Source organism: Mchenga conophoros, linkage group LG3 (genome assembly GCF_057382185.1).
Source record: "Mchenga conophoros isolate Kocher_MC1m ecotype Shallow Benthic linkage group LG3, M_conophoros_male_GT1.1, whole genome shotgun sequence".
NCBI classification, from domain to species: Eukaryota; Metazoa; Chordata; class Actinopteri; order Cichliformes; family Cichlidae; genus Mchenga; species Mchenga conophoros.
Genome location: NC_140528.1, coordinates 65,729,529 through 65,756,010, shown reverse-complemented (window position 1 = coordinate 65,756,010; position 26,482 = coordinate 65,729,529). Strand labels below are relative to the sequence as shown.

Here is a 26,482-nt window from a genome sequence, read left to right as displayed (position 1 = left end):
CCTCTCACCCCCCTTTCCTCCTCCCTGAAACTCAGAATACTCACTGAGGATGTGAGCCAACTATTCCAGAAACAGAAGCCCAGGAAAGCCCCCGGACCAGACGGTGTCTCACCCTCCTGCCTCAAAACCTGTGCTGAACAGCTGGCTCCCATCTTTACTCACATCTTCAACAGATCCCTGGAGCTGTGTGAAGTTCCCCCCTGCTTCAAACGCTCAACCATCATCCCTGTTCCCAAGAAACCCACCATCACAGGACTGAATGACTACAGACCTGTTGCCTTGACGTCTGTGGTCATGAAATCCTTCGAACGACTGGTGTTAGCCCATCTGAAAGACATTACAGGCCACCAGCTGGACCCTCTGCATTTTGCCTACCTGGCAAACAGATCGGTGGATGATGCAGTAAACATGGGGCTGCATTACATCCTGCAACACGTCGACTGCCCGGGAACTTATGCCAGGGTCCTGTTTGTGGACTTTAGTTCGGCTTTTAACACCATTGTGCCTGAACTTCTCTCCTCCAAACTCTCCCAGCTCAGCGTGTCACCAGCTACCTGTCAGTGGATCACCAGCTTCCTGACAGAAAGCAACAAGTGAGGCTGGGGAAGATCACCTCTGAAACTCGGTCCCTCAGTATTGGTGCCCCTCAAGGATGTGTCCTCTCACCACTACTGTTCTCCCTCTACACCAACGACTGCACCTCCAAGAACTCAGCTGTTAAAAACTCCTAAAGTTTGCAGATGACACCACTGTCATTGGCCTCATTCAGGATGGTGATGAGCCTGCATACCGGCAGGAAGTTGAGTGGCTGGTAATCTGGTGCAGTCAGCACAATCTGGAGCTGAACACTCTTAAAACTGTAGAGATGACAGTGGACTTCAGGAGACATCCCTCAACTCTGCTCCCCATCACCATATCAGACAGACCTGTGTCGACTGTGAAGACCTTCAAGTTCCTGGGTACCATCATCTCCCAGGACCTGAAGTGGGAGACCAACATCAACTCCATCCTCAAAAAGACCCAGCAGAGGATGTACTTCCTGAGACTACTGGGGAAGTACAGTCTCCCACAGGAGCTGCTGATCCAGTTCTACACTGCGGTCATTGAGTCTGTCCTGTGCTCCTCCATCACAGTCTGGTATGGTGCAGCCACTAAACAGGACAGGAACAGACTGCAGCGGACTGTATGGGCAACAGAAAGGATCATCGGCGCCCTCCTGCCCTCCATCCAGGATCTGTACCTCTCAAGAACCAGGAAATGGGCAGGGAAAATCATCACAGACCCCTCACACCCTGGACACAGACTTTTTGATCTGCTGCCCTCTGGCAGACGGTACAGAAGCCTGCAGAACAGGACCACCTGACATAGGAACAGTTTCTTCCCCCTCGCCATCTCCCTTCTAAACAGTTGACCTGTCACACTGCTCCCACTGCCAGACTGCAGCTGCACCTTATGTACATTGTGTAGTATTCATTCCACCTCATTTCATTTCTGTATTTTATGTATATAAGTTTAGATTAGTTATTTATAGTCGGTTTACACAGCGTTGTGTATGTATGTGTATGTATGTGTAATGTGTATATATAGACACGTGTGCGTGTGTGTGTGTGTGTGTGTGTGTGTTTTACATTGCTGTGCTTGAGAGCCACCATCTACCGGAACCAAATTCCTTGTATGTGTCTGCACATATACTTGGCCAATAAACACAATTCTGATTCTGATTCTAGCTCTTTTTTTGTTCTTCTCATTATTATTCTGTTCGCCCTTAGGAGGGTGATCAACATCTGACCATGGCATCAAAGGTTGTGGATGTTTTTCAGTGGTTGGAGCTTCAGCAGTGGATACCACGTTGGTGTTGTGTAAAGCTTCTGCAGCACTGGAATTCTCCACTGGAAATTTAAATCAAAACAGTCATGAAATCACTTTAAACTGTCATTCTGACAGTACATCAGCCAGTTTCTTATAATGTTTTCAATCTTACATTTCTTTTTCCTGTAGAACAGAAGATAAGCACCGCTAGATCTAGGGAGAGCAATGGGAAAAGAAGGTAAGGTCATTTACCAAGGTCAGTTATTTAGAAAGTCTTTGGTGGGAAATAAACTACAGATAAAAACGTACATCTTAACATTGTCCAGCTGGTGTGGTCTGAACTGAAGGTGTTAATGAAAAGAACAGAAAGTTGATCAGTTACAGGCTATATAGTTTTTCCATCAAGCACAGAAGTACATAAATTTGTGTTAATGTTTTAATGCTTTGGGAACAGCAACACTAAAGCAAAGCGATCAGACTTACCGGTTTTACATTGTTATCATTGAAAATGAACCATTTGTCCTCATCCTGAGATTTGATTGTTACTGTGTAATGTCCAGATATCAGCTCACCAGAGTGCTCCAGAAATGCATACAGCTCATAGATCTGATTCTGCAGTTGAAAATAGAAAACAAAAAATCAGTATCATGAATGAGGAAATAAAATGTTGTGGTGAAAGCCTTAATAAATTGCAAAAAGTTTATTCTGTTTATCTGGACGTATCATTTTCAGTGGGAGAAAATGTCACTCATCCAAGTGACTTCTTCAGTTTCAGCAGACTGCAAGTTTCCCTAACTGTATATATAGTACATTTGAATGGAATCAACCTTTTGGGTTGTGGTGAAACAATAAATATTCAGTCCATTAATATCCATCAATCTAACCAGTTGGAGGCTAGATGTTGCTGCCACTAATGTTCACAGTGGAGCATCCGATGATTAGTAGCCCTGACTCCAGGCCACCCTGTCCTAACACAATATGGAGTTCTTGGTCCCAACCTAAACAAAGTTTAATCTGTTCCACCTGCTTCTAGACTTCACCTAGTGTATGAGGCAAGGCCAGAGACTTAAAGTAAAAAAAAAAACCTTTATACCATGGGTGGCAGATTTTACATTTTCTGTCTAACCAGCCCATGAGCAAAGCAAGGTTTTGTATAGCAGTCCCTCGCCAACCCTCTTGGGCCATAACTTGCATTGACAAAGGCAATCTAAAGTTGTGTGAAATGATTGCCCTCTTCTTGATTTCCTATTTTTTGCACGTCAAAAAAACACTTGTCACGCTTAAATGTTTCAGCTCGTCGAAGAAATTATTAAAGAATAAAAAATATTAGACAAGGATAACACAAATAAGAGAAAATTATTTGAGTAATTGAGTAAAAGGAAAAGGTTGCTATAAAGCCATTTCTAAAACTGTGGGATCCAAGAGGTCACAAAAGATCGCAAAACAACATGGCCATACTTAAGGTTAGTATTCATGACTCCACCATAAAAAAAGAGACTGGGCAAAAACGGCCTGCATGGTAGAATTCCAAGACAAAACTACTGCTGAGCAAAAAGAACATAAAGGCTCATCTCAGCTTTCCCAGATAACATCTTGATAATCCCAAAGACTTTTGGGAAAATACTCTGTGAACTAACAAAACAAAATTTGAACTTTTTGGAAGGTATATGGCTCATTATATCTGATGTAAAAGTAACACACCATTTCAGAAAAGAACATTATACCAACAGTAACATATAATGGTGGTAGTGTGGGGCTGTTTTGCTGCCTCAGGACCTGAAAGACTTGCTGTGGTAAATAGAACCATGAATTAAGCTGTTACCAAAACATCTTGAGAAGGAATGTCCAGCCATCAGTTAGTGACCTTAAGTTGAAGTGTACTAAGGCTCTTCAGAAGGACAATGATCCAAAACGCACCAGCCAGTCCACCCCTGAATAGCTTAATAAAAATCAAAATGAAGACTTTGGAATGGCCAAATCAAAGTCTTGACCTGAATCCAGTTGAGATGCGGTGGCATGACCTTAAAAAGGCAGAAAACTCTCCAGTGTGACTGAGTTACAACATTTCTGCAAAGATTGATTGCGAGTTATTGCAAAGACTTGATTGCATTTATTGCTGTTAACGGTGGCCCAACCAGTTTTTAAATTTAGGCGTAATCCCTTTTTCACACAGGGCCACGTAGGTTTGGATCCACCCCCCCCTAAAAATATACACCTTCAAATCAGTCTTTTAAATTGCATCCTAAAACTTACTATTTTAGTCAGGCTTTTGATTCAAAATAGTTGGTTATTTCGTGGCTAATTATGCTGTTTACCCATATTGTTTCTTGTCCTCCTTTTAACTGTTTTATTTTAATTGTCCTATGCTATTGCTCTGACCGACTCTGAAGCACTTTGGTCAACTTTGTTGTATTATTATGTGCTAAAGAAATAAATTTTGATTTGATTTGATTTCATTTAAAATCTGCATTTTGTCTTTTCTTGTGTTGTCTTTGTCTAATATTTAAATTAGTTTGATCTGACTACATGTGACAAACATACAAAAAAAAGAGAAAGAAAATAAGGAAACACTTTTTCACACCACTGATATTCTAATAACCAGATCATATTAAACCATATTAAAATCCATATTTATTATCAATCTAGCATAGCTACTATTGAGTCACCGTTAACATCTCTTAGCTAAGGACTGCCATGGTCATGTGTCTCCAGCACTTCTGCATAGCAGCCAACCATGGCCTTCCTTCACCTTGGTGACATCCTGTTGTTGAACATCCATCCATTCTGTTCTTCTTATCCTTTGGAGCCTATCCCAGCTACCATAGAATGAGAGGCAGGGTACACACTGGACAGGTCGCCAGTCTGTCGCAAACACATTTGCACTCTTATTTACTATGGGCAATTTAGAATGACCAATTAACCTAACCAACTGGAGAGAACCCATGCAAACACGGAGAGAACATGGAAACTCCACACAGAAAAAATCTGGCCAGGTGATAGAATCAAATTCAGGACATTCTTGCTGTAAGACAAAAGTGATAATCACTGCGTCACCATGCTACCCTATTGTTGGACAACGATTCATTAATAATTCTGTGCCCTAAAACTCATCCCATATCTATATGCCTGTTACAACCTGGCTCAAAAGCCGCAACATAAAAAAGGAGATGAATACCAGAGTATGGTTGAGAAGAGGTTTTATCTTAAAATGGCATAGCAGGTTGGCTCAAATGGCTGGTACCACCAAGAGCTCCCTGGATGCATGCCTCAGGTATGCTTTTATCCACACCTGACTAGGTGTGGTCAATTAGCACCAGCTGAACACACTGAGCAGATTAGAGGCTGCAGAGGGATGTAACACCTCCTCCCTTAAAAGGGTTCCTCTAGGACCCCTAAATTTATTAAAAGCCCCTCAGAAGCCTTCCCGTCCTTGACCCACAAACCTGGAATAAAAGTTAAAGCTAACAGAAGCACAGTGTTCACATTATAGTTGGCATCTCTAAGCATGGATGGGCATGAGGATTTTAAGTTGCCACACTGAACACACACAAAAAGTAACATGTGACCAACACAAAGGAGCACAACAGTCACAACCCCAAAATGATTACCTGATCTGCTACAACACAAAATCAAAAGTAGCAACAAATAATCACAACTAAGTGATCTGTTGTCTCCACCACACAGTCACATACAAGTGGCCCTATACCACAACAAGTTACTTTAATCCAAAAAGTTTAGTAAATCAAGCACACTAGTGACCAACTACAAAATGGAGAGCTATGGCCACACAATGATCACATCAAGGGTGGCTCAGCACCCCACAGTGTTATTGCCATCACCTGGCCAACAACACTCACAAGTAGGGATGGGTATTGTTTAGGTTTTATCCGATACCGGTGCCAAACCGGTACTTTTGAAACGGTGCCGGTGCTTAAACGGTGCTCAAACCGGTGCTTAAGGAATGGAGAACACAAAATTGGTCCAAAAACCTCTCATGTTCAGCTGTTTTTTTGTAAAAAGATAACAATGGGGAGGACGAGGAGTAAGGTATGTGACGAGTGACGAGTAAGGTAAGCGACCCATGTTGTAGGTGACGTCAGAAGCCGGAGATTTTGGCGGAGAAAAAAAAGCAAATGGTAGCATAGAGTTTAACAAAGGTTTTTCAAGCTTCAGTATTACCAAATATACTAATCGATTGTCATATAACTAACAACATCTGTTCTATCATCTCTAACACCCTGGAGGACAATGGGGAGAGTTTAGACGCTCTCCAAGATTACATCGACCGCTGTTTTCAAGATTTAGTAATGAAGAAGGCCCAGAGTACATCCTCCCCGACCAAAATTGAGACGCCGTCATCGAAGCGATGTCGCCCGGCAGACTCCCCCGGTACAACATCGCCTGCCGGCAATGACATCGCAGACATCCTGGAGTCAATCGACAAGCGATTGTCCAGTTTTGATGCGAGGCTGGCCCTGGTGGAGATTTTACACCGGGAATTTAAATCTCTGAGAGAATCCCTGGAATTCAGCCAGCAGCAGGTGGAAACGCTTGCCGCTGAAAATACCACGCTACGGGAGTCGGTCAAATCTCTCACCGATAACGTGACGCAGCTAAACATTGAAAATAAAAAAATAAAAGTCCGTTATCGATCTACAAGCCCGTAGCATGAGAGATAATCTTGTGTTTTCTGGTATTCCAGAATCCGCCGGAGAGGACGCGGAGGCAACGGTGAAAAGCTTCATCAAAATCCACCTGAAGCTGCCGGAGGACACCGTAAAGAACATCGACTTCGATAGAGTACATCGCTTGGGGGGCGTGCGGTCGCGGACCGGGAGACCACGGCCTATTGTGGCCAAATTCGGTCAATTCAAACAGAAGGAACAGGTGAAGAGTCGCAGCAGAGAGCTGAAAGGAACGGACTTCAGCGTGAACGACCAGTTCCCCAAAGAGATCCTGGAACGACGCAAGGTCCTGTTCCCAATTCGACGTAGCTTCATCCAGAAAGGCTCCCGTGCTGTCATCGCCGTGGACCGGCTCTACGTGGACGGACAGCTGTACCGTGACCCCGGCACCACACCGTGGTTATACTGACTGCACTCCAGATAAGAACCCGCTACACTCTTTTCTTATTCATTCACACTTTCGCCTTTAACATGGGTTTAACCTAGTAATATCAGTATGATGTCATAGCAGATATAACACCGTCACCCTCCGTCATTACTTTAATTGGAATGTTTCCGTTTCGTTTCTTTTTTTTTGTTGTTGCTCACAGTTCATGTGGTTTCTTTCTTTCTCTTGTCTTTCACTGCTGTGATCACCTACTTCCCCACTCACCTACAAACAACACCCTCTATTTCTCCATATTTTCACACCACGATCACGCAAACACATCCGCTCAACGGCAGCACATTCACAACAGCCTCACAGCACGCTTTTTTTTCTCTCTCTCTCTCTCTTTCCATTTACAAACAAGGGATGTTTCCACATTCTCTTCACCTGTCTAAACGAAACACCCAGCATACATCATTAGACATACACACACAATTATGGGCATGCTGAGGTTTGTCACATGGAATGTAAATGGAGCTGGCACCAGAGGAAAGAGGTTAAAGATATTTAACCAGCTTACAAAACTACAGGCAGATGTTGTTTTATTATAAGAAACTCACAGACCTGTCACAGGTTTAAACGAACTTAAAACACCTGAGTTTCCTAACGTGTTTGCAGCCTGTTATAATTCTAGACAACGGGGAGTAGCAATTTTAATACATAAAAATGTTAATTTTACAGTACTCGATACAGTTATAGATCCAGAGGGTAGATTTCTAATTATTAAACTATCAATATTGAACAAAAAACTATGTATTGTAAGTATATATGGTCCAAATGTTGATGAACCCTCATTCTTCCACGGATTTTTTAGTGCACTCTCTGAACACCTCGATTGCACACTCATTCTTGGCGGTGACCTCAACCTTGGACTAAATGAAGAAATGGATAGGCTCAACACAACAGGAACTCAGCGCAATTGGCAATCCACAAATATAATCAAACAGTATATGAGCGACTTTGGCCTTCGCGATGCATGGCGCTCCCTTCACCCCAACAGTAAGGAATATACTTTTTTCTCGCATGTTCATCACTCTTACTCTCATCTGGATTATTTTTTGGTCAGCAACTCACTACTGAGCGACATTTCAGACACTGAGATTCATCCTATAGCTGTCAGCGATCATGCTCCTGTATCTTTAAAACTAATGCACAAGAATAATACTACGCCAAGTAAAAACTGGAGATTTAATACATCACTGCTTAAAGATGAAGACTTTATTAAATATTTTAAAAAGGAATGGACTTCATATTTAGACCTTAATGACACTCCCGGAATATCTGCTTCTGTTCTATGGGAAGCAGGGAAAGCTGTGATGAGAGGTAAAATAATTTCTTTCTCATCACACAAGAAGAAAACAAAAATATTCAGGAATTAGAAAAAACCATCAAATCATTAGAAGAAGCCTACGCGCGCGACCAAGATCAGGAAACATTGAACAAAATATGCAAAACAAAACTAGAATTAAATGAAACTATTAATAAAAAAAACACAATTCCTCATACAAAGACTTCGCTTGCAGAACTTTGAACACAATAACAAATCAGGTCGATTTCTAGCTAACCAGTTAAAAATAAATAAAGAAAAAACAACTATATGTGCTGCTAAAGATTTATCGGGGAACACAATATATGACCCTGGAAGAATAAACAACATTTTTAGGGATTTCTATGAAACTTTATACTCACCACAAATAAACCCATCTAAAAATGAAATTGATCTGTTTCTTGACAACGTAACTCTCCCAAAATTACTAGACAGTCAAGCAATGGAACTGGATTCGCCACTGACACCAAGTGAATTCCAGGAAGCCCTGATAAGTATGCCCAATAATAAGGCTCCAGGTTGTGGGGATGAACAAAAAGTATTTGACCAGCATAATATAATCTGCAGTATGATCATTGCTTTAACAATGTAACAGATAGCTTTAAGATGGCCTTAAGATGTTATGCATACAGTTATTATGTTGACTTTGTATTTCAGGTGCAGTTATGACTATTTTATACACAATGCATATCTGTGCTTATTAAAGAGTTGGAGCTCGGTCAATTAATTGGGGGTTGGAAGCTTTGTTCGGCGCGATGTCCGGACAATCTATTGTGCAAGTGACTTGGAGCCATAGAAGGAATTGCAATACATGCTTACAAAACACTTATATATCAGATCATTTTATATTAAGGTTTTAGTAGAGGTTCTTGGTTAAAACATTTATTTAGTAGAAGACATACACATAGTCTCAGTGAGCTTCTGGTCTAGTGAAAGGTCAGAAGTGCAACAGGTGAATTGAGAAAAGCATTTGAGGACGAGACACAGACAGTTAGTAGGTGAAGAGGTGACACAAAGAGCATGTGAGGTCAACACATACACACACATTAGTTAGATTTATTTAGAGGAGAGATTAGTTATGTCTCGACAAGAAAGAGGAACAATTCACTTTAAGATAAGAACGGAAAGTACCAGCCATGAAAATAGAAGATGATCTTCTGGGTTAAAAGTCATTGTGGTGTTGATCTGATCTATGTATAAAATGTACCTGTGACGCATGAAGGGGCGTCAGTAAACAAACCCTGATGTTATAAAATAATTGTTTGTGCTTTAGTAAGTCGAAGATCAATTGCTGTTTCCAGTGATCTTCCCACGTGTGAATTAAAATCTTCGTTTGACTTCACCCGGCCGGACCAGTGTGGTTATTTTTCGATCACCTCTTGTACCCTTTCTCAATTTTTGAACCTTAACATTTTGGGGGCTCGTCCGGGAACCGGGAACCGGAACCGTTTGGAACGGTATCTGCGCTTTTTTGGCCAGCAGAAGTGGACTTCGGGCGTGTAACTTTAACTTAAAACTTCAGGGTAAGCCTTGGCTGTGAAACGCCAAAAATAGAGTTTCAGGCAAAGTTTGGGTTGGTGGACGCTTTTAAATTGAGTTAGGGATTTTAGAGATGAGGCCAGAAACAGTAAAGTCTGATACTGGTTAATTGGTCGCAAAAAACTCAGGGAGTTTATCCGCTGGGCGGTTATTTTAAATTTGTCGAAATTGTGTAGGCGCTAAAGCTGACAGATCTGACAGTGGTTGTAAATATAAGACGTCGTTGTAATATAGAATAAGAAAATTTGGTGTGAGAGATCTCTGTGGGTCGAGTCAGCAATGCACTGACTGCCTGCTGCTATTCTTAGATGAAGAGTGTGTGTGCATGCAAATGAGGCAGCTGATGCAGAGCGCATGAGAGGACTATGCTTTCGGTTTTGTGTGTTATTCAGCTCTATAACTATTGTTTGCAAATGTGGATAAATGTCTGCGATTAAAATGCTGGCTTAGTATATAATAACATTGTAAATATATGAATGGTGACAGCGTTTCAAAGTAGAATATAAGAATTGTTTGTGTTTAAAACCAACGTTTAGGTAAGAAGATTTAAGGTGGATTTGAAGGCATAAACAAAAAATAAAAGGGTGATGTTAATAAAAAGGGTTACAGTCTGCAAGTGTTGTTAATTCATGAGCTGACTGGATGCAGAGTAAGTGGAGTGGTCATCCTGAGAGGATTGAATGATGCTCTAACTCTGTGGTCAAGTCAGACATAGGCTTTAAGCAACCATGAGCCACTAATAAGCGTGACAGATTAATGAGTATGTGTAAATTGAACTTGTTAAATAGCCTTAATAGAAGTAACTCAATGAACACGCAATAAAGTGGACTTTTTAGGGGTAGTTTACCACTGATACCATAAAAAGCAACTTAATTAGTAGTTCAATAACAAATTTTAAAGATAACCTTTGTTATTTGATAAGAGAGAGAAAAATTCAGGTTACATATAGTAAATAAATAAGGGAATGTTAATCTCTGCGTCATTCCACACTGAAATTTCAATTGTAGGGGATCATTTGGAGGTGAATTGTGTAGGACACGGGGAGACAGAAGAATCTCCCCATGAGTTTTCGGTGTGCATAGAAATTGAGGAGGCTGAACTGGAAGCCTGCCTGGGTCGTTGTTTTTGTTTATTTTAGGGTCTGATGGAAATTTGTGAGAACGACCACCTTGATATGTGGGAGCCTTCTCGGGCAGCGATTTTTTTGTTAAACATGTGGCAGGCTGTGCAAAATGGAGAAAGCTTTGACATAATGACATAAAGGTGATTTCTTGGTTTTAGATTTATTAGTACGGGACAAGTTGAGGGACGCTTGAGGGTGTGTTGCTGTAAAGTATATAAGGGACGCGCAGCGCCGTTAATGGGTTTAAAATAAATGAAAAAACGAAAAACACTAATCCGAGGAACTATTGGAGAGGTAAGTATACGGAGGTGAGCGCGTTGCGCATAAGGGTTGCTGGTGTCATATATTAACACTTTGAGGGCGAATAATTTTGATTGAGTGTCAACGCTTGAGAACGCGAGGACAGCGTCTAAAGTGCTGGGTTAAACTTTGTGTGTCACCGAGCAGGGGAAGAGGAGCCAGTGGTTGCGAGAACAGCGAGACGAAGACTGAAACCGAAAGTTAAGCGTGTCTGGGTGACCTAGACCTAGAAGGTGGAGTCGACCAACGCCATTGGAAGAGGTAAGTCTGTGTTTCAGAGAATGGCTGACAGCTCGGGTGCGACACCTAGTGGGAAAAGGGGATGCAAACCTCTGAAGGATCAGCTTGAACAGCTTAAGAAAGCTATTCGTTTGGCTTCCCCTGGAGTATTAAAATCAGCAGAGAAGGAGTGCCAAGCGATGGAAGTTGAGGTAAGCAAACTTATTACATCCCAACAGAAAGGGCTGGGTGATAAAATAGCTCTGAGCTTGGTGTTAAAAACTGAAGGAGAGAGATGTGAACAGAAATTGAAACAATTAGAAGAGGAGTCTAAGGGACATTCAGTGAACAGGAAAGCCAGAGGAGAAATTAAGGACCTAAAAGAAACTCATGCCAGGTGCTGTAAGTGGCTGTTCCTGTGGAGGGCAGCCTCTTCCTGGATGACAGAAGAGGAGGACACAGGAAAATCAGGAGACATGGTGAGTATAATGGAGTCTTTGGAGTCTTCCCTGCAGAATTCTACAAAGAATTATGGACAATTCTGGCACCAGTATTCCACAGAATGTTGCAGGAAATCGAGGAAAATGGCAGACTACCACCAAATATGAATTCTGCCAACATTAGTCTCCTGCTAAAACCAGGCAAAGACCCTTTATTTCCCTCAAGCTATCGTCCAATTTCTCTTTTAAATGTAGACCTTAAAATAATCTGAAAAGCTCTCTCAAAGAGATTAGAGAAAATAACCCCCCTCTTAATTCATCCTGACCAAACTGGTTTCATAAAAGGTCGGCACTCCTCAACAAACACTCGTAGATTACTTAATTTAATAGACTACTCATACAATAAAAACATCGAAACCATAATATTATCTCTAGATGCAGAAAAAGCATTTGACAGAGTTAACTGGAAATTTTTATTCGCAACTTTACACAAATTTGGTTTTGGAAACTCTTTTATAAACTGGATAAGAATATTATACAATTCCCCAACAGCTCGTATCAGAACAAATGACCAGACATCCTCCAGCTTCTGTCTCCTGAGGGGCACCAGACAGGGATGCCCACTCTCCCCTTCACTTTTTGCAATTTTTATCGAACCTCTAGCAGCAGCATTTAGACAGGCTACAACAATTAAGGGCATAATATGTAAGAACATAGAACATAAAATCAGTCTCTATGCGGATGATGTGTTGCTTTTTCTGCAAAACACACAAACCAACCTCTCTGAGGTAATTACTCTAATAAACTGGTTTTCAAGAGTTTCAGATTATTCAATTAACTGGCCAAAATCTACAGTTCTCCCCATTAACTGCTCCTTCCATAATTCTTCCTCTGCCCCACTGCAATCCGGAAATATTAAATATTTAGGTATTAATGTTTCTCCTAAGCTTTCAGACTTAACTAAATTAAACCACATCCCACTTCTAAAGAAAGTAGAAGGCGATCTGACTAGATGGAAATCTTTACCCATATCACTCATGGGAAGGGTCGCCACTATAAAAATGATGATCTTGCCAAAAATAAATAACTTATTTTTGATGATCCCTAACAAACCATCACAAGATTGGTTCAGATCTCTGGATTCATATATTTCCAAATTCCTTTGGAAAGATAAACCCCCGCGTATCAGCTTAAAAACGCTACAAAGAACCAAGGATAGAGGAGGATTAGATCTGCCTAATTTTCACCAATACTTCTTAGCCAACAGGCTTCCGTTCATCTCAGAATGGTCAAAACATACCTTCTTAGATGAGCCCTGGCTAGATGCTGAACAGGCACTATGCAAGGATCTAGAGATTTCAGACCTACCATTTATTAGCTCAAACATCAAAAGACATGAATGCTTTAAAAGTATCAACATCAGCTTCTCTCTGACAGCATGGTGGGAGTTTCTAAAAATAACGGAGTCTTCACTAATCCCATGCAAACGTACACCTATCTGGAATAACCCTGACATATTACAAAACAATAATATGATTAATTTCCCAGAATGGAGTTGTAAAGGAATTAAATACTTAGAACATATATTAGAGGGAACAGAATTTATCCCATTTGACAGACTAGTTGCACAATATGGGATCAACAAGAAAAGATTTTTAGAATATCAACAAATTAAATCCATAATAAAAAAGAAATTTAACCTCAGTCAAGTTGAATTACAAACACCACCAAGTGCGGCACATTTCCTTACTCTTAAATCCCCCAAATTACTATCTAAAATATACAGAACACTTTCTAAATTAGATGAATCAATATCCCTTCCTATTGCAAAGTGGGAAGCAGATTTATCAGTCAGTTTAGACAAAAAATTCTGGTCTCAGGTATGCTTAAAAACCTTTAAATTGATTATAAACCCCAGTCTGCAATTAATACAATACAAAATACTACATAGAGTGCACTATACAGGTCATCGGATGTTCAAGATGGGCTTTACATCTTCCAACAACTGCTCACACTGTCAAGGCAATACACCAGACAATTACATCCACGCTCTTTGGTTCTGTCCACCAGTGCAGAAGTTTTGGCGCGAGGTATGTGAAGACTTATCAAAGTGTCTGAAATGTAACATTCCAACTTCCCCCTTAGTGTGTTTGTTGGGCAGCTTAGATAATGTCACTTCAGAAAAGAATATAGCCCATATGGTTTTCATTGCCCTATGCATAGCCAAGAAAACTGTCCTCATGAACTGGAAAAATAAAAACAATCTTAATTCTAACCAATATAGAAATTATCTATTAGATTACATTAGTCTTGATACAGCCTCTACCACCACATCAGATCAATTGCTCTGGGCTCCTTTGATCAGCTCCATCACCTAGTGGGGGTGGGGGGGTCATAGTTTGGTCCCGCCTTCAACGTTGTGATTGGTGTGGGGGTAGGGACAGGCTTAGGGCGTCGGGGGGTTCCCCGGAGACATCTTCCTTGGGGGGCCCAACCCGGGATAGCGGTCATGTCCGGTTGGGGGCTCTTTTCTGACTGTTTCCTCGTGGCTGCGTGCAGCGGGGCTAGGGGAGGGTCTGTGCTGACGGACGTGGGTTACTGACCTGGTAGCCTGTCTGCCCCTGGGTGGGTCCGGGATGGGCGTGAGGTTCTGGGGGCGCTCCGTCTCTGGGCTGGGGCCCTGGTCGGGCCTCGGAGCCTTGGGTCCTGGTTTGTGTGTTGCCGGGGTTGTGGGCGGGTGGGTGCATGGGGGCCCTTCCCTGGCGCATGGTGCCACCGGTGTGTCGAGTCACCTGGGGGGCTCTTCAACTGGTGGGGGAGACTGTCACACCTTGCAGGAGCTTTCCTCTCCTCAGGAACTCTCTGCAGGAGGGGGAGATACAGGAGAGGTGGAGGAAGATCTCAGCCTGGGCGTCTATCGTCTCATGTAATCTGGAAGATGAGTGGATGGGGGGGTGGGTGCAGTTTTCTCTGTGGTGGGGTTGGGTGGACTGTCCCGGGCTCTGTGGGGCCGGGGGGCGCTGCTGCGCTGGGCCCCGGTCTGGATGGGCCTGGGCCCCCTTTCCCTGGTGGGTCGCAGAGTATGGGAGTGCCTACTGGGGTCAGCGGGGGAGCTGGCCCCAGGGAGGGGTCACCTGCCCCTCCCTTCCTTCCCTCCCCATCTCCAGCTGCCTCCCTCTTCCCGCTCCACCACAACCACCCACACATGCAGGGCCTTGGAGTAGGGGTATGTCACCAGGGTGCAGAGGAGGCTACCCCCCCCCTCTGTCCCCTTCTGGCTGCCTCTGCCTCAATTTTATCCCACAACTTAGACATTCACATTACTCACACCCTCATTACACATACATATAGGTTCTTGGGGGTGGGCACGATACACGGAGTCCAAGTTACCATCAAGGTGTACACCTCACCCCTGGCATCGTTGCCCACCTCTCAATTTTAAATACACGTAGACATTGAGGGCTAGCAGGAGGGACTATGCGCTTACCTGCTGCTCTCTGGCAGGTAGCTCCATGCCCTCCTGGGTTTTAATTGCACCTTAGAACACACATACATCAACACTACAATGAGCGGGTGGAGGGAGGTTTGGAGTCTTCTCTCACCCCCATTCTCTGCGGCCTGCTGGAGCGGGAGGGCTAGTAGGAGGAGTTGGCCGTCCGACTGCGGTCTGGGGTGTGGGGCCTCCCTGCTGCTGCGGAGTCGGGGCGGTCTGCCTCTCCCCACCGCAGGGAAAAGGGTAACACCACCTGGGTCTGGGTGCAGTTCCCCCCTCCAGGGGCAAGGGTACCTAGACCCGGTTGGTAGAGTACGCTTGGGGAGTGTGATCGTGTATACAGCGTCTCTTTATGTCTGTCTCCACGTCAGTTGAGTGTGGTGTAAGTGCATATGAGAGCATGAGGGTGGGAATGGATGTTTGTGTCTGTGTGTGCCTGTATGTCTGTGTCTATATGTCAGGTTGGGTATCAGACGCCACCTCTCTGGGGACATCTCAGGCCTCCAAACCTTGGAGGGCCTATCTCCACCCACCACCACTTCCCCTGCCGGTGGCGGACTCCCTCAGGTGTCGGTGCGTTGGTGGTTCTTTGTGTCTGGGGGTGGGCGTCCGGGTACACACCGGCTCACTCCTTGGCGGCCGCTTATTGGGGCTCGCTCGGGCCATTTCGGAGGTGGGGTGCCCCCGGCCTCTCGGCCTGGGGCTCGGTCACTCAGGCACAGCTGGCTGCCGGCGGAGCTCACGGGCAGGTCACTGCAGCTCCCCCTGGCTTCTGCTCCGCGGCTGCTGAATGAGCCCTCATCTGGGACTCTCCTCAGCTCTTACTAGAACAGTGGCGCGGCTGCCCCTCTGTGGATCTTCCTTGGTCTCTTGTGCTCTGGGGGCCTCTGGATGTCTGGAGTTTTGATCTCCTCCATACCTGCTTCATACCATAGAGGACAGGGCTGTGGCTCCCCACACTCCCTAGCAGATCATTACATGGAGAAACCTTTGGAATGCAAGCATGCTGATCCACACAGGTATGCACACAGGTGTACGCATGGGTATTCACAGACGTGGACTACAGCTTTCTTGGCTGCTGCCTCAAAGCACATTGTGCGCTGTCTATCTTGCGTGCTGCACAATATCGTTTATTATTTAGTAACTATTGATATCTATTGCTAGCTAGTTTATTGTGATGGTGCTTTTTTTTTTTCTTATTATGTTGCTCTTTGTTGTTTGCTCTCTCTTCTGTTTTTTTTTCTCTCCATACAGGTGATCCAGGTGTTTTGTTTTTTTTGTTTGTTTGTTTTTTCTCTCTTCCCCCCCTTCTCACTGTCTCTTCTCCCCTTTGGTTTTCTTTCTCTCCCTCTCTTTCATTCTTTCCCCCTGTCCTATCCCACAGTCATGTCTGTCCCGTTTGTAACAACTGAAAATAAAATAAACTCATAATTATAATAAAGGTCAATCAAATGGACCAATATGGCAAGGCCACGATGATCCACTTGATAAAATAAATCCGCTTGGCATCTTTCTTGGCCTTAAGACAACAATTCTGATGGCTATAGATCCAAACGGGACAAAAAAAAAAAAAAAAAAAAAAAAAAGATAACAATGTTAGCCTTTTCTGCAGCTATGGGGCATATATGGTATCACTCTTGGCTGGAAGCAGTGCTTAAACAATGGAAAAAGCACAAACTTTGTCCAAAAACCTCTCATGTTTAACTGTTTTCCACTTTTTCTTTGGTCATTTTAGCCTTTTTGGCCAGGGTGAAGGGAGTATCTGCCATCTAACAAGTAGACAGCTGCATGTAACTACAACGGTGTTTGCTAGTTCACCTTACATGCATTAATGTAATAACGTGGTTAGCCTACTCAATGTAAATTACACACGAACAACATTAAGCTACTCACGCAGAGAAGAACGGCTGCTGCTGCCATCATCATCCGTCATCATTTCTGCTACACTGGCAGGGCTAGGGGCCAGGACTCTACTCTTTGTGTTTTTGGTGGATGTTGCTAACTCCGGGTCCGATAACAGGCAACCCACCCGCAGTAGATGCGCTCGGTGTGAGGTCTCGCAGCAAGCTATCAAATACGGAGCATTTCTCGGCTTTAAAAAAAATGCTATGCATCGCCAGGTGTTTCATCGGATTTGAGGTGTTACTTCCTTTGACAGCATCACAGTATCAGCTTAAAGCACTTGTTGCAGGCTGCTGAGTTTGCATATTTTGCTGTGAAGTACAGCCAGACTTTTGACCGCTTCTCCTTGGGCATTTTTAATCTGTAGCTCTGCTCTAAAAGAACGTACGTACCTGGCCCCGCCTACTATCCTCGGAAACGTAAAATGATTGGCTAGAATCTAAAGTGTATCACAGCTCACGAAAAAAAAGCACCGAAATAAAGCACCGAAATGTGCGCTGCTTTTCGGTCTGGTTACTACCGTTTATGTCAGAACCGGTGCCATGATGGCACCGGTTCTGACATAAACGGTAGTAGACACCGGTACCCATCCCTACTCACAAGTGATCTAACAAAATAGCCATATTCCCCACAACACTAAAGGTCACAGCACAAAACACTCACCTCACAAGGATCTCATTAGCATCCATCAACACTGACATATGCACACACATGGTGTACACACAACACCAACTTAAAAACAGCCTACCTGCCTCAGCTACAGACCATAATCATGAATGGTCTCAAACCTCCTACCAAGTTTGGTGCCACTGATTTACTATGTGCAACTCCCAGCCTAAAACACTAAAAACAACAAAACCCTAACTTTACCTACCCTAGTCTTCAGTGGTGTACCAGGCTCGAGGCAACTTTAAACGCGAACTCGAGAGCAGGCAGCAGACCAGAGATATAGTCTCCTACCAAACTCCGAAGCGTACCCCCACCCAGGATAACCACCAAACACAACAAATTAAAACAACAAAGCAAAACAACAAACAAGTGCTTCGCTGGAAGGGCAGCACAGCCACCCAGCTGAAACACACTGACTAAAGGGACGTTGCTCAATTACAGTGAACACCACCACTCACCCACTTAAAAGCAAAACAAACTGACATTCAGTCTCCACTAAAATGTCCAAATATCCCGGACGAGCCCCCACTTATGTTACAACCTGGCTCAAAAGCTGCAACATAAAAAAGGAGATGAATACCAGAGTATGGGTGAGAAGAGGTTTTATATTAAAATGGCATAGCAGGTTGGCTCAAATGGCTGGTACCACCAAGGCAAAGACTAGTGAGCTCCCTGGACGCATGCCTCAGGTATGCTTTTATCCACACCTGACTAGGTGTGGTCAATTAGCACCAGCTGAACACACTGAGCAGATTAGTGGCTGCAGAGGGACGTAACAACGCCCCTGCCCCAAATCACAACACAGGTGACAGCTTCAACTAGTGTTTTATTAATATTGGCTAGCCTTGGACCCTTACTGGATACAGACTGAATACCAAGTGTACTTCAGACATAAGCAAGATAGATAAATATAAAGCCATACTGACTCGGAAGTCACCCAGATTAACCAATTACCTAGACTACGTGAAGTACCCTCAGAAGATCTACTAGATGATGTGAGTGCAGCAGTATGGATGAGACCTACCACGACCATTACTGAATAACCAGCTGATCTACACCACGGCAGCAGTGATCAGTAAGATGTTTGGCTATCAGTTAAACAGCGGCAAGGAGCAGTACCCTCCATGGAGAAGGAGATTATAGGCCAAGATTAAGGTAACACAGAGGGAGGTTAGCCAACTATCAGAGCTGCAGAAAGGTGCGATGAAGAAGGTGCCTAAGAAGTATAGCAAGCTGTCTATACCTGAGGCCTTGGAAACTGCCAAGCAAAGACTCACAGCCTCTGCCAGCTGCTTGAAGAGGTACACCAGAGAGACAGAAGGTAGGAGAATAAACAAGTTGTTCTCCACAGAACCAGCCGTGGTGTACTCTCAGTGGCAAGGGAAGAATATGGGAACAGCACCATCAAGGCCAGAGTGGCTAGTGGATCTAAGAGCAGATCACAGTAACCAGTAAGATCCGGTAACCATCAAAGTGGCGCAGATATCCAAGAAAGGGTCTCCGGGATGAAGATTTGGACTGGTCTCATCCAACTACCAGCCAATAACCTGCCTCAGTACCACATAGAAGGTCCTGCCAGGCATCATAGTGTCTTTACACTCGCTGCCTGTCCGTCAGAGGATAGACTTTAAAGTTCTGATGCTGGTCTATAAAGCTCTGAATGGTTTAGGACCAAAATACATCAGTGACCTCCTGACGCAGTATGAACCTTCCAGATCCCTCAGGTCATCTGGATCGGTCTTTTATCAGTTCCCAGAGTCAGAACCAGACACGGAGAAGCTGCATTCACCTTTTATCCTCCTTATATCCGGAACAAACTCCCAGAAAGCCTCAGATCAGCTGAAACACTCAGTTTATTTAAATCTAGGTTGAAGACTCACCTATTCTCAGCTGCATTTGAATAAAGCACCAAACCACACTTTTAAGCTTAAATTTCAAAGCTAACATTTTAACTACTGATTTTATCTATTGTTCTGATTTTATCTGTTTTGATTTTATATACTGTTTTGTTTGTTTGTTTGTTTGTTAATTAGTTAGTTAGTTTGTTTGCTTGTTTTAATAAATTTTAAATCATGCTTTTTATTTGTTTTTGTTTCTAATGTCTCTGTAAAGCACTTTGAATCACCTTGTTGTTGAATTGTGCTATACAAATAAACTTGCCTATACAAATAAACTTGCCTATGATGAATAGTGACAAAACTATATACATATACATGAGCGAAGCACAGAAAGGAATTGGTAAGAATACGAGCGGTGCAAAAAAACCAGCAACTAGCAGACCAATCTCTCAACCTAGACTGCAAGACTAGACTGACCAACCTGTGCACTGCTTGGATTGATTACAAGAAGTCCATGACTTGATGTCTCACACCTGGATCCTGCAATGCCTAGAACTGTATAAAATCAACAGGACCCTAAGAGCCTTCATCAGGAACTGTTAAATATGAACCCTTCACCGAGTTCTTTTGATTCCTCAGAGGCATCCGATGGAAGACAAAACACTGCTCAGTAGGCCATTTAATGCTTTTTTTCTCTTTCACATTAGTCGTAGAAGGGAGATGCGTCCTTCATGACACATTGCCACGGATCTCAAAATGGTGGTGTGCCAATAACAGTTTAATTGCAGGGCGTCCCACTCTAGTCTAAACAACAGTGTCTCAGTAATTTTCCATTAGAGATGGTCCCCTGTTATCTACTTTTTCCCAGGCAAGCATGAGCAAGAGTCTACAGCATTCTGTAGATTCTGTAGATTCAGGACACATAGTCTAATGCCTTTATTTTTCAGGGCTGTGTCCACTTAATACTATCTTATATGACTTTATAACACTTAGTAATAATAGGATAGGCATTATATGTACCACCGGCAGATAGAGGAAGTGGCTGACATCCATAAATCCTAACAGTGTGGCTGGTCAAAGCTCAACTGAAAGACAGCAAAGAGACACTAATTATGACAGCACAGGAACATGCTCTGAGCACGAGATCCATAGAGGCTGGCATCTACCATACCAGACAAGACGCCAAGATGCTAACAGGCAGGGCATACATGGAAAGCCATATCCAGAGGCCTGCATACTATATAAGAACATCTGTACCGAATATGGTCTGGAAGTCCCGACGTCAAAACGGGAGATGCCCCCTAGGGTGGTTGAAAATGTGCGAGCTAAGATCCTGTGTAACTTTCAGATACAGACGGACAAACTGGTGATGGTAAACCAACCAGTGGTGGTAAATCAAACCAGCCCATCAGCTCAAAAGTCCAGGCAAAATGCTCAATAATCAGATTACCAGTCCAGCCCTGGTCCTATGACTGCAGCGTTTTCCCTCCAATAGCACCTTCATGGTTGGTCCATTAGCTACTAAGATGGTTACTGGGTGAGCCTCAAGCCTCTCTCCCAGTAACCATTGTAGTCAGTGGTGTCACCCAGTGCAGGAGCACTTTCCCTGAACAGTGTAAAGCAAGTTGAAGGGTAATGACAGGAAACTACAGCACTGTCTCTTGCAGACATCCACTTTGTGTTCCTGTTTCTGTTCTCTCCCTGAGTTTGCTTCTCTACCCAGTCCTATGTAGGCCTTCTTAATCATTACACCTGCAGCTCTACACCACAAGTGCCGATTGACCCTTGGCAGCCTGTCCCCCAGCAGCACATTAGCTCTTTTAGCCTTTTATAAGACTACCTAATTGTATAAATGAGCCAATCTTGAGTCTTTAAAGCATGCAGCCTGGCAGAATATCCCATTAAACAGAAAAACAGTTAAAAATGAACAAAATGAATAAAGCTCTAAAACAAATAAAACATAAATTATACAAAAACATTTAAAATACAATGAGAAATTAAAAAAATGAAAATTACATCAATTGAATATTCTGTCTTGTGACATACCTTTATTTGTAGGATGTCAGGAATCCTCACTTTACAATTTATTTTAACATAGCGCCTGCAACTGTGGTCAAACTTATATCTCTTCAACAGCAGAGTCAGAACTTCTGGATCATGGCTCATTCCCGTTTCCTAATTAATGCAGATGCACCAAAATAAAGATGAATAATTATCAGAACCTACATAAAAATATAATGTTTATATGACATGTTTCAAAATTATTCAGTTTTAAAAAGGGAAACTGTTTCTGTGGAAAACAAAACAAAATAAAGCCCCAAAATGACACTAAATATTGGTGACTGTCAAACCTTGAGTTGCTGAGCAGCTGAACAGGGGACTATGTTTACATACAGTTCAAATGTAATTCAAAGTTTTGTTTAAGATTCCTTTATTTACTTATTGATTGATTGATTGATTGATTTTGTCAAACACTATTTTTCTGTACAGAACACAAGAGATCGGAATAGAGATATAAAAAGATTTAAAAAAAATAGATGGCCAGGACAAATTTTCCCTGGCATGGTCTCAATGTCTACCACCTGCTGACAATCCTACACCCAAGGCTCATTATCTGGCAGTCTGCTGGCCACTGTTTAAGATGGTGGTTCAGAGTTTCTCATCGCTGGACTGTTGTATTGACACACATTAGTGTAACCCTGGCCGTAGCAATCTCTTGTGTTTTCCCAGTGATTTTCTTGGTTTTAATTATTCCCCCATCTGTCTGTATATAGATTTCCCTGAACCTGTTCCTGAGCTTTTCCTCCACCGCAGGAGTTACTTTTTAACTCCATCCATCCATCAATCTATCCACTTGAACAATAAAAAAAACCACACACACCCACTGAACTGGCATTATCAGCCATTACCACCAGTGTGCATATCACCTTAAATCCAATGCCTTTGGGCATAAATCATGTATTTCTTAGTAACTCACTATTTCAGCATCAGCATTTTTTCCACACTGATGACAGTACAGCTGGTTTACTCCACAAATGTCTACTTTTTTGAAAAAATCAATAACTCCTTTCTCCTGGAAAAAGAAGAAAAAATTATGTCACTTGAACACACTTCTAATCAGCACAGGCCCCTGGGACATTTCCTTTACTGCAACATATTACAATACTCAACACATTGTGTTCTATTTTATATTTTAAAAGATCAAAATCGTTATAATAAAATGCTTAACTTGGCATCTGCTATGTAAGTGGCCTATTTATACAACTCAATAACAAATAAAATCACATTTCAGAGTTTACAGTGGGTTCCTTACCACACTATAGTCTTGATTGTCTTGCTCCATTTTAAGAGGCAGACTCCAGAATGGGTCTCTGGTGTGTGTGGTGTGTTTTAAATGCTTACATCTATTCTGATGAGTAAGCTCTCCTTTAAATATCTAAATGTTCAAAAAATACAGAGACATCTGATAAGCCCGAAATAAAGTTATATAAATGTACAGGGATCATCTTAAAACAACATCTACAGGATAATGAAATTACCTGTGAAGCCTCAGGTCCCGTCTGTCTTAAAATCTTCTCCAAGTACTCAGCAGCATCACATTGTTCATTTACTGAGATTGTGAGGAGAAAGAAAAACATAATGTATGTAGTTCCTGTACAGCTGGGTTTTCAGGTTTGGTTTAACTCATTCTTGATCAGTCCAAAGCAGAAAGACATAAAATTTAAATTCTTAAAGTGGCTATGACAAAACATCATATCAAGTTACCATTGTTCACGAAGTGTAATTTTACATTCTCAAGTTTCCTTAGACTTGATAACAGATACTGCACCTCTGATGTTCAGTTTTTTTATGATCCGACATGTGTCTCCTTTAGAACTCGCTAAGGTGGTAAATAGGTCTCCAAGAAGTGGATCAATATATTCATTGTCACCGTTTGCAGAGTATCTATTTAAAAATAAATAAATTAAACATAACAAACACAAAACATAGAGCTTTTCTTTTCCTTTTTTTAAAATATAAAATTCTGTAACAGACCTTTGCACTGCTTCTCTGAAGTCTAAGGTCATGAACAACACCTGCAGAACACTGTTCAAGTAACATGTTGCTCCTTGGTTTACTAACCCATGGAATCTTTTGTCTGTTGGAGAGTGATAATAAGTATCACACGTAGTTTTATCTTTTTGGATCAAATGCTGGCTTTGCAGATACAGCTGTGCGTCTTACCAGAACGGTTAACGCCATCCATTGTGGCTCCTTTGATGTGCTAAAAAATATCACCCCATTACATACAGCCTACTTTAAACTACAAAAGATTTTTAAAAAAAAGTCATGATCTGATTATAAAATTAAAGGTAGACAAAAAGAAACAAAATTAATATACCTCTAGTTTTTAGAATCAGGCGGTGTCGTTGACAGACCTTCCTGCTGTTTAACCGAAATTCTGCTTATTTCAAACCTTGCAGCAACTCACTTTCTCTTTCGCTGGACGCCACACCTACGGCTGCATTCATAAGAAATTGTCACTACGCACGCGTTTTCAGCTTTCTGCCGTCACGTAGCTCTTATATCCGGATATTTAACTCTCCTGCTCTCATCTTTACACCTGTAGATCCTTCTTGTTTGTCTTCATAGTTTCGACGTAAAATATATTTTGACACCTGTTACAGTGACCTCCTGGACGGTTTCCTTCCATAAAGTTTATATTCAAATCAAGAATAGCTGAAAACATAGTGAGAGCCTTGTTGCTGCATTTTAATCAAAGAGCCACTGAAGTGAGCAAGTTTTCAGCAGAGAACATAGAAATAAAGCGTCAACAATATTATCTTTGATAAAACCGTAAACGTTATTGATTTGTCAGAGCCACCTTCATCATTCACCTCTGTGTACTTCCTGTTTTACTTTGCCCGTCTCCCGTCAGTGTAGAGTTCACTCCTGCCGTGTCTTGTTATGATTATCAGTGTCACCTGTGTTCCCCGTGTGCTCCCACTTCCCTCGTTAACCCTCTGCGTATTTATGTCTGCGTCTCCCTCAGTTCTGTGTCGCGTTCTCCCTCATGCTGTGTGTCAGTCTCCCGGTGTTTCTTGGTGAGCTTTATATTTAGTTTTTCCCAGTTTAGTTTTGTAGTACTCGTGATCTGTCTTTCCAGCAATAAAGCTGTGCTCTCTGAGTTTATTCCCCGTGAGTTTGAGTTTGGGTCCTCTCCTGCCTGCCACACAGCCGAATCATGACACATTTATCTTTGATAAAACCGTAAACGTTATTGATTTGTCAGAGCCACCTTCATCATTCATTTTCATTACATTTGCTGTACAGAGACATCAGACGAAGTAGTTTTTGTTTCTGTGAAAAATTATTTATTTTTCGACTTTTCATTTTAGTCATCAAGGAATTAACATTGCAATAAAAGTCAATGGATATCTCAGATACGATGTATATTGGATATATTTGGATTTTATTGAGATCAGCATGTCTGTGTACGGAGTAAAATATATTCCGTTTTAGAGACACTTTATTCATGAACAGTAAACACACATTGCCACGATGGTTGTGATCTTTATACAGCTCCGTCAGGCTGCCAGTCCTCCTTGAACCCGCACCACCAGTTGGATAACAGACAGGTGCAGAATTCCATATGAAGACAGACGGACGGTGTCCCCCTCCAGCCGCTGGTTTGCGAAGATCATCTGTAGATCATCTGTACAACCGCAGCGTCACAATCAAAATCAAAATGTTTGGTTATTTTAGTCGAAAGATAAACGTTATTCAAACGCGTGGTATAAGTACAATTTTACATGACTTTATCTACAGTCTGTTGTTGTGTTCAGCAGCGTGCACACAACTGCAAAGATACAGCCGAACTCTGCATTTCGCCCCCGTGTTTACTCTACCTGTGCTGTCGGGAAACTTCTCAGCTACTTTCTTCCTCAGCTGTAGCACGGTCATTTTCATCATCTTCTCCTCCGTGTCGCAGAGGTCAATTATCTTCATCTCGCCTTCAATCCCAAAAACCTTGACCTGGTAGACTTCACCCATGGTTTGTGTTTTTTGTGGGGTGTTTTTCGGGAGAGGTCAAAACGAGTCCTGTGTACTTAACTCTGAACAACAGCTGAAGCTCTTTTTATTATTCACCCGGCACCAAATGGGTTTCTCTTTCGCTTTTCATCAGAATCATGTTAAGTACGATTTCTAGTTTGTAATCATGCTTGATAATGGTCAAGCACGATCAGTCTGCTTTTATTCTGTTTGTTTTATTGATATTGAAATCAATATTGAGAGTCTATTAGATCAACACAACTAAAAGACGATTGTGTTGATCACACAATGAACATATAACTTTGATTTCCCTAAAATGCAAAAACAAGACCTGGGAGCCCAAGTGCTAGGCTAATGAGAGTGTATTCAGCTATATCAGGACGGATGTTTGCAGTTCTCTCGTCGACTCTGTTGTTTGTTTGGTGTCAGGTGATCAGTATTTCCCCCTCGTTTCAATAACTAGTACAGTATATGTTACTGTGTTTTGTAGGCTACACACGATATTAAGCTGATACTTAAATACTTGAGGTGCATGTTGTTGTGATTAAATTGAACTGAATTGCCACTCCCTGAAGACGTGGTGCGCTTTATGGAAAACCACACTAAAAAAAGGTTTTCAGTTTACTTGATTTTATTGTGTGCATCGGTCCCACATAATTTGAATAAGTTTGACTGACT

At 42.4% G+C, this 26,482-nt stretch overlaps 1 protein-coding gene across 6 annotated transcripts in view; it reads right to left on the bottom strand.

Moving 5' to 3' along the window:
• Positions 1-24,529, bottom strand: part of LOC146580163 (ubiquitin carboxyl-terminal hydrolase 46-like) — a 31,437-nt gene extending 6,908 nt beyond the window's left edge. The window contains exons 1-12 of one of the 6 annotated variants that reach the window (XM_085266742.1): positions 24,153-24,522; positions 23,996-24,035; positions 23,807-23,909; positions 23,601-23,716; positions 23,311-23,381; positions 23,085-23,207; positions 22,749-22,844; positions 21,818-21,946; positions 2,293-2,421; positions 2,119-2,150; positions 1,982-2,022; positions 1,790-1,889 (exon numbers count right to left, since the gene is read on the bottom strand). In XM_085266742.1, coding sequence (XP_085122868.1) covers positions 1,790-1,889; positions 1,982-2,022; positions 2,119-2,150; positions 2,293-2,421; positions 21,818-21,946; positions 22,749-22,844; positions 23,085-23,207; positions 23,311-23,381; positions 23,601-23,716; positions 23,807-23,909; positions 23,996-24,017 — 962 coding nt within the window. In that variant the 5' untranslated portion in view covers positions 24,018-24,035; positions 24,153-24,522. Of the gene's footprint in view, positions 1-15; positions 1,890-1,981; positions 2,023-2,118; positions 2,151-2,292; positions 2,422-21,817; positions 21,947-22,748; positions 22,845-23,084; positions 23,208-23,310; positions 23,382-23,536; positions 23,717-23,806; positions 23,910-23,995 lie in introns of those variants that run through there. The other 5 variants (XM_085266738.1, XM_085266741.1, XM_085266739.1 and 2 more) reach the window with 5 other exon arrangements.
• Between the last annotated feature and the right edge of the window lie 1,953 nt (positions 24,530-26,482).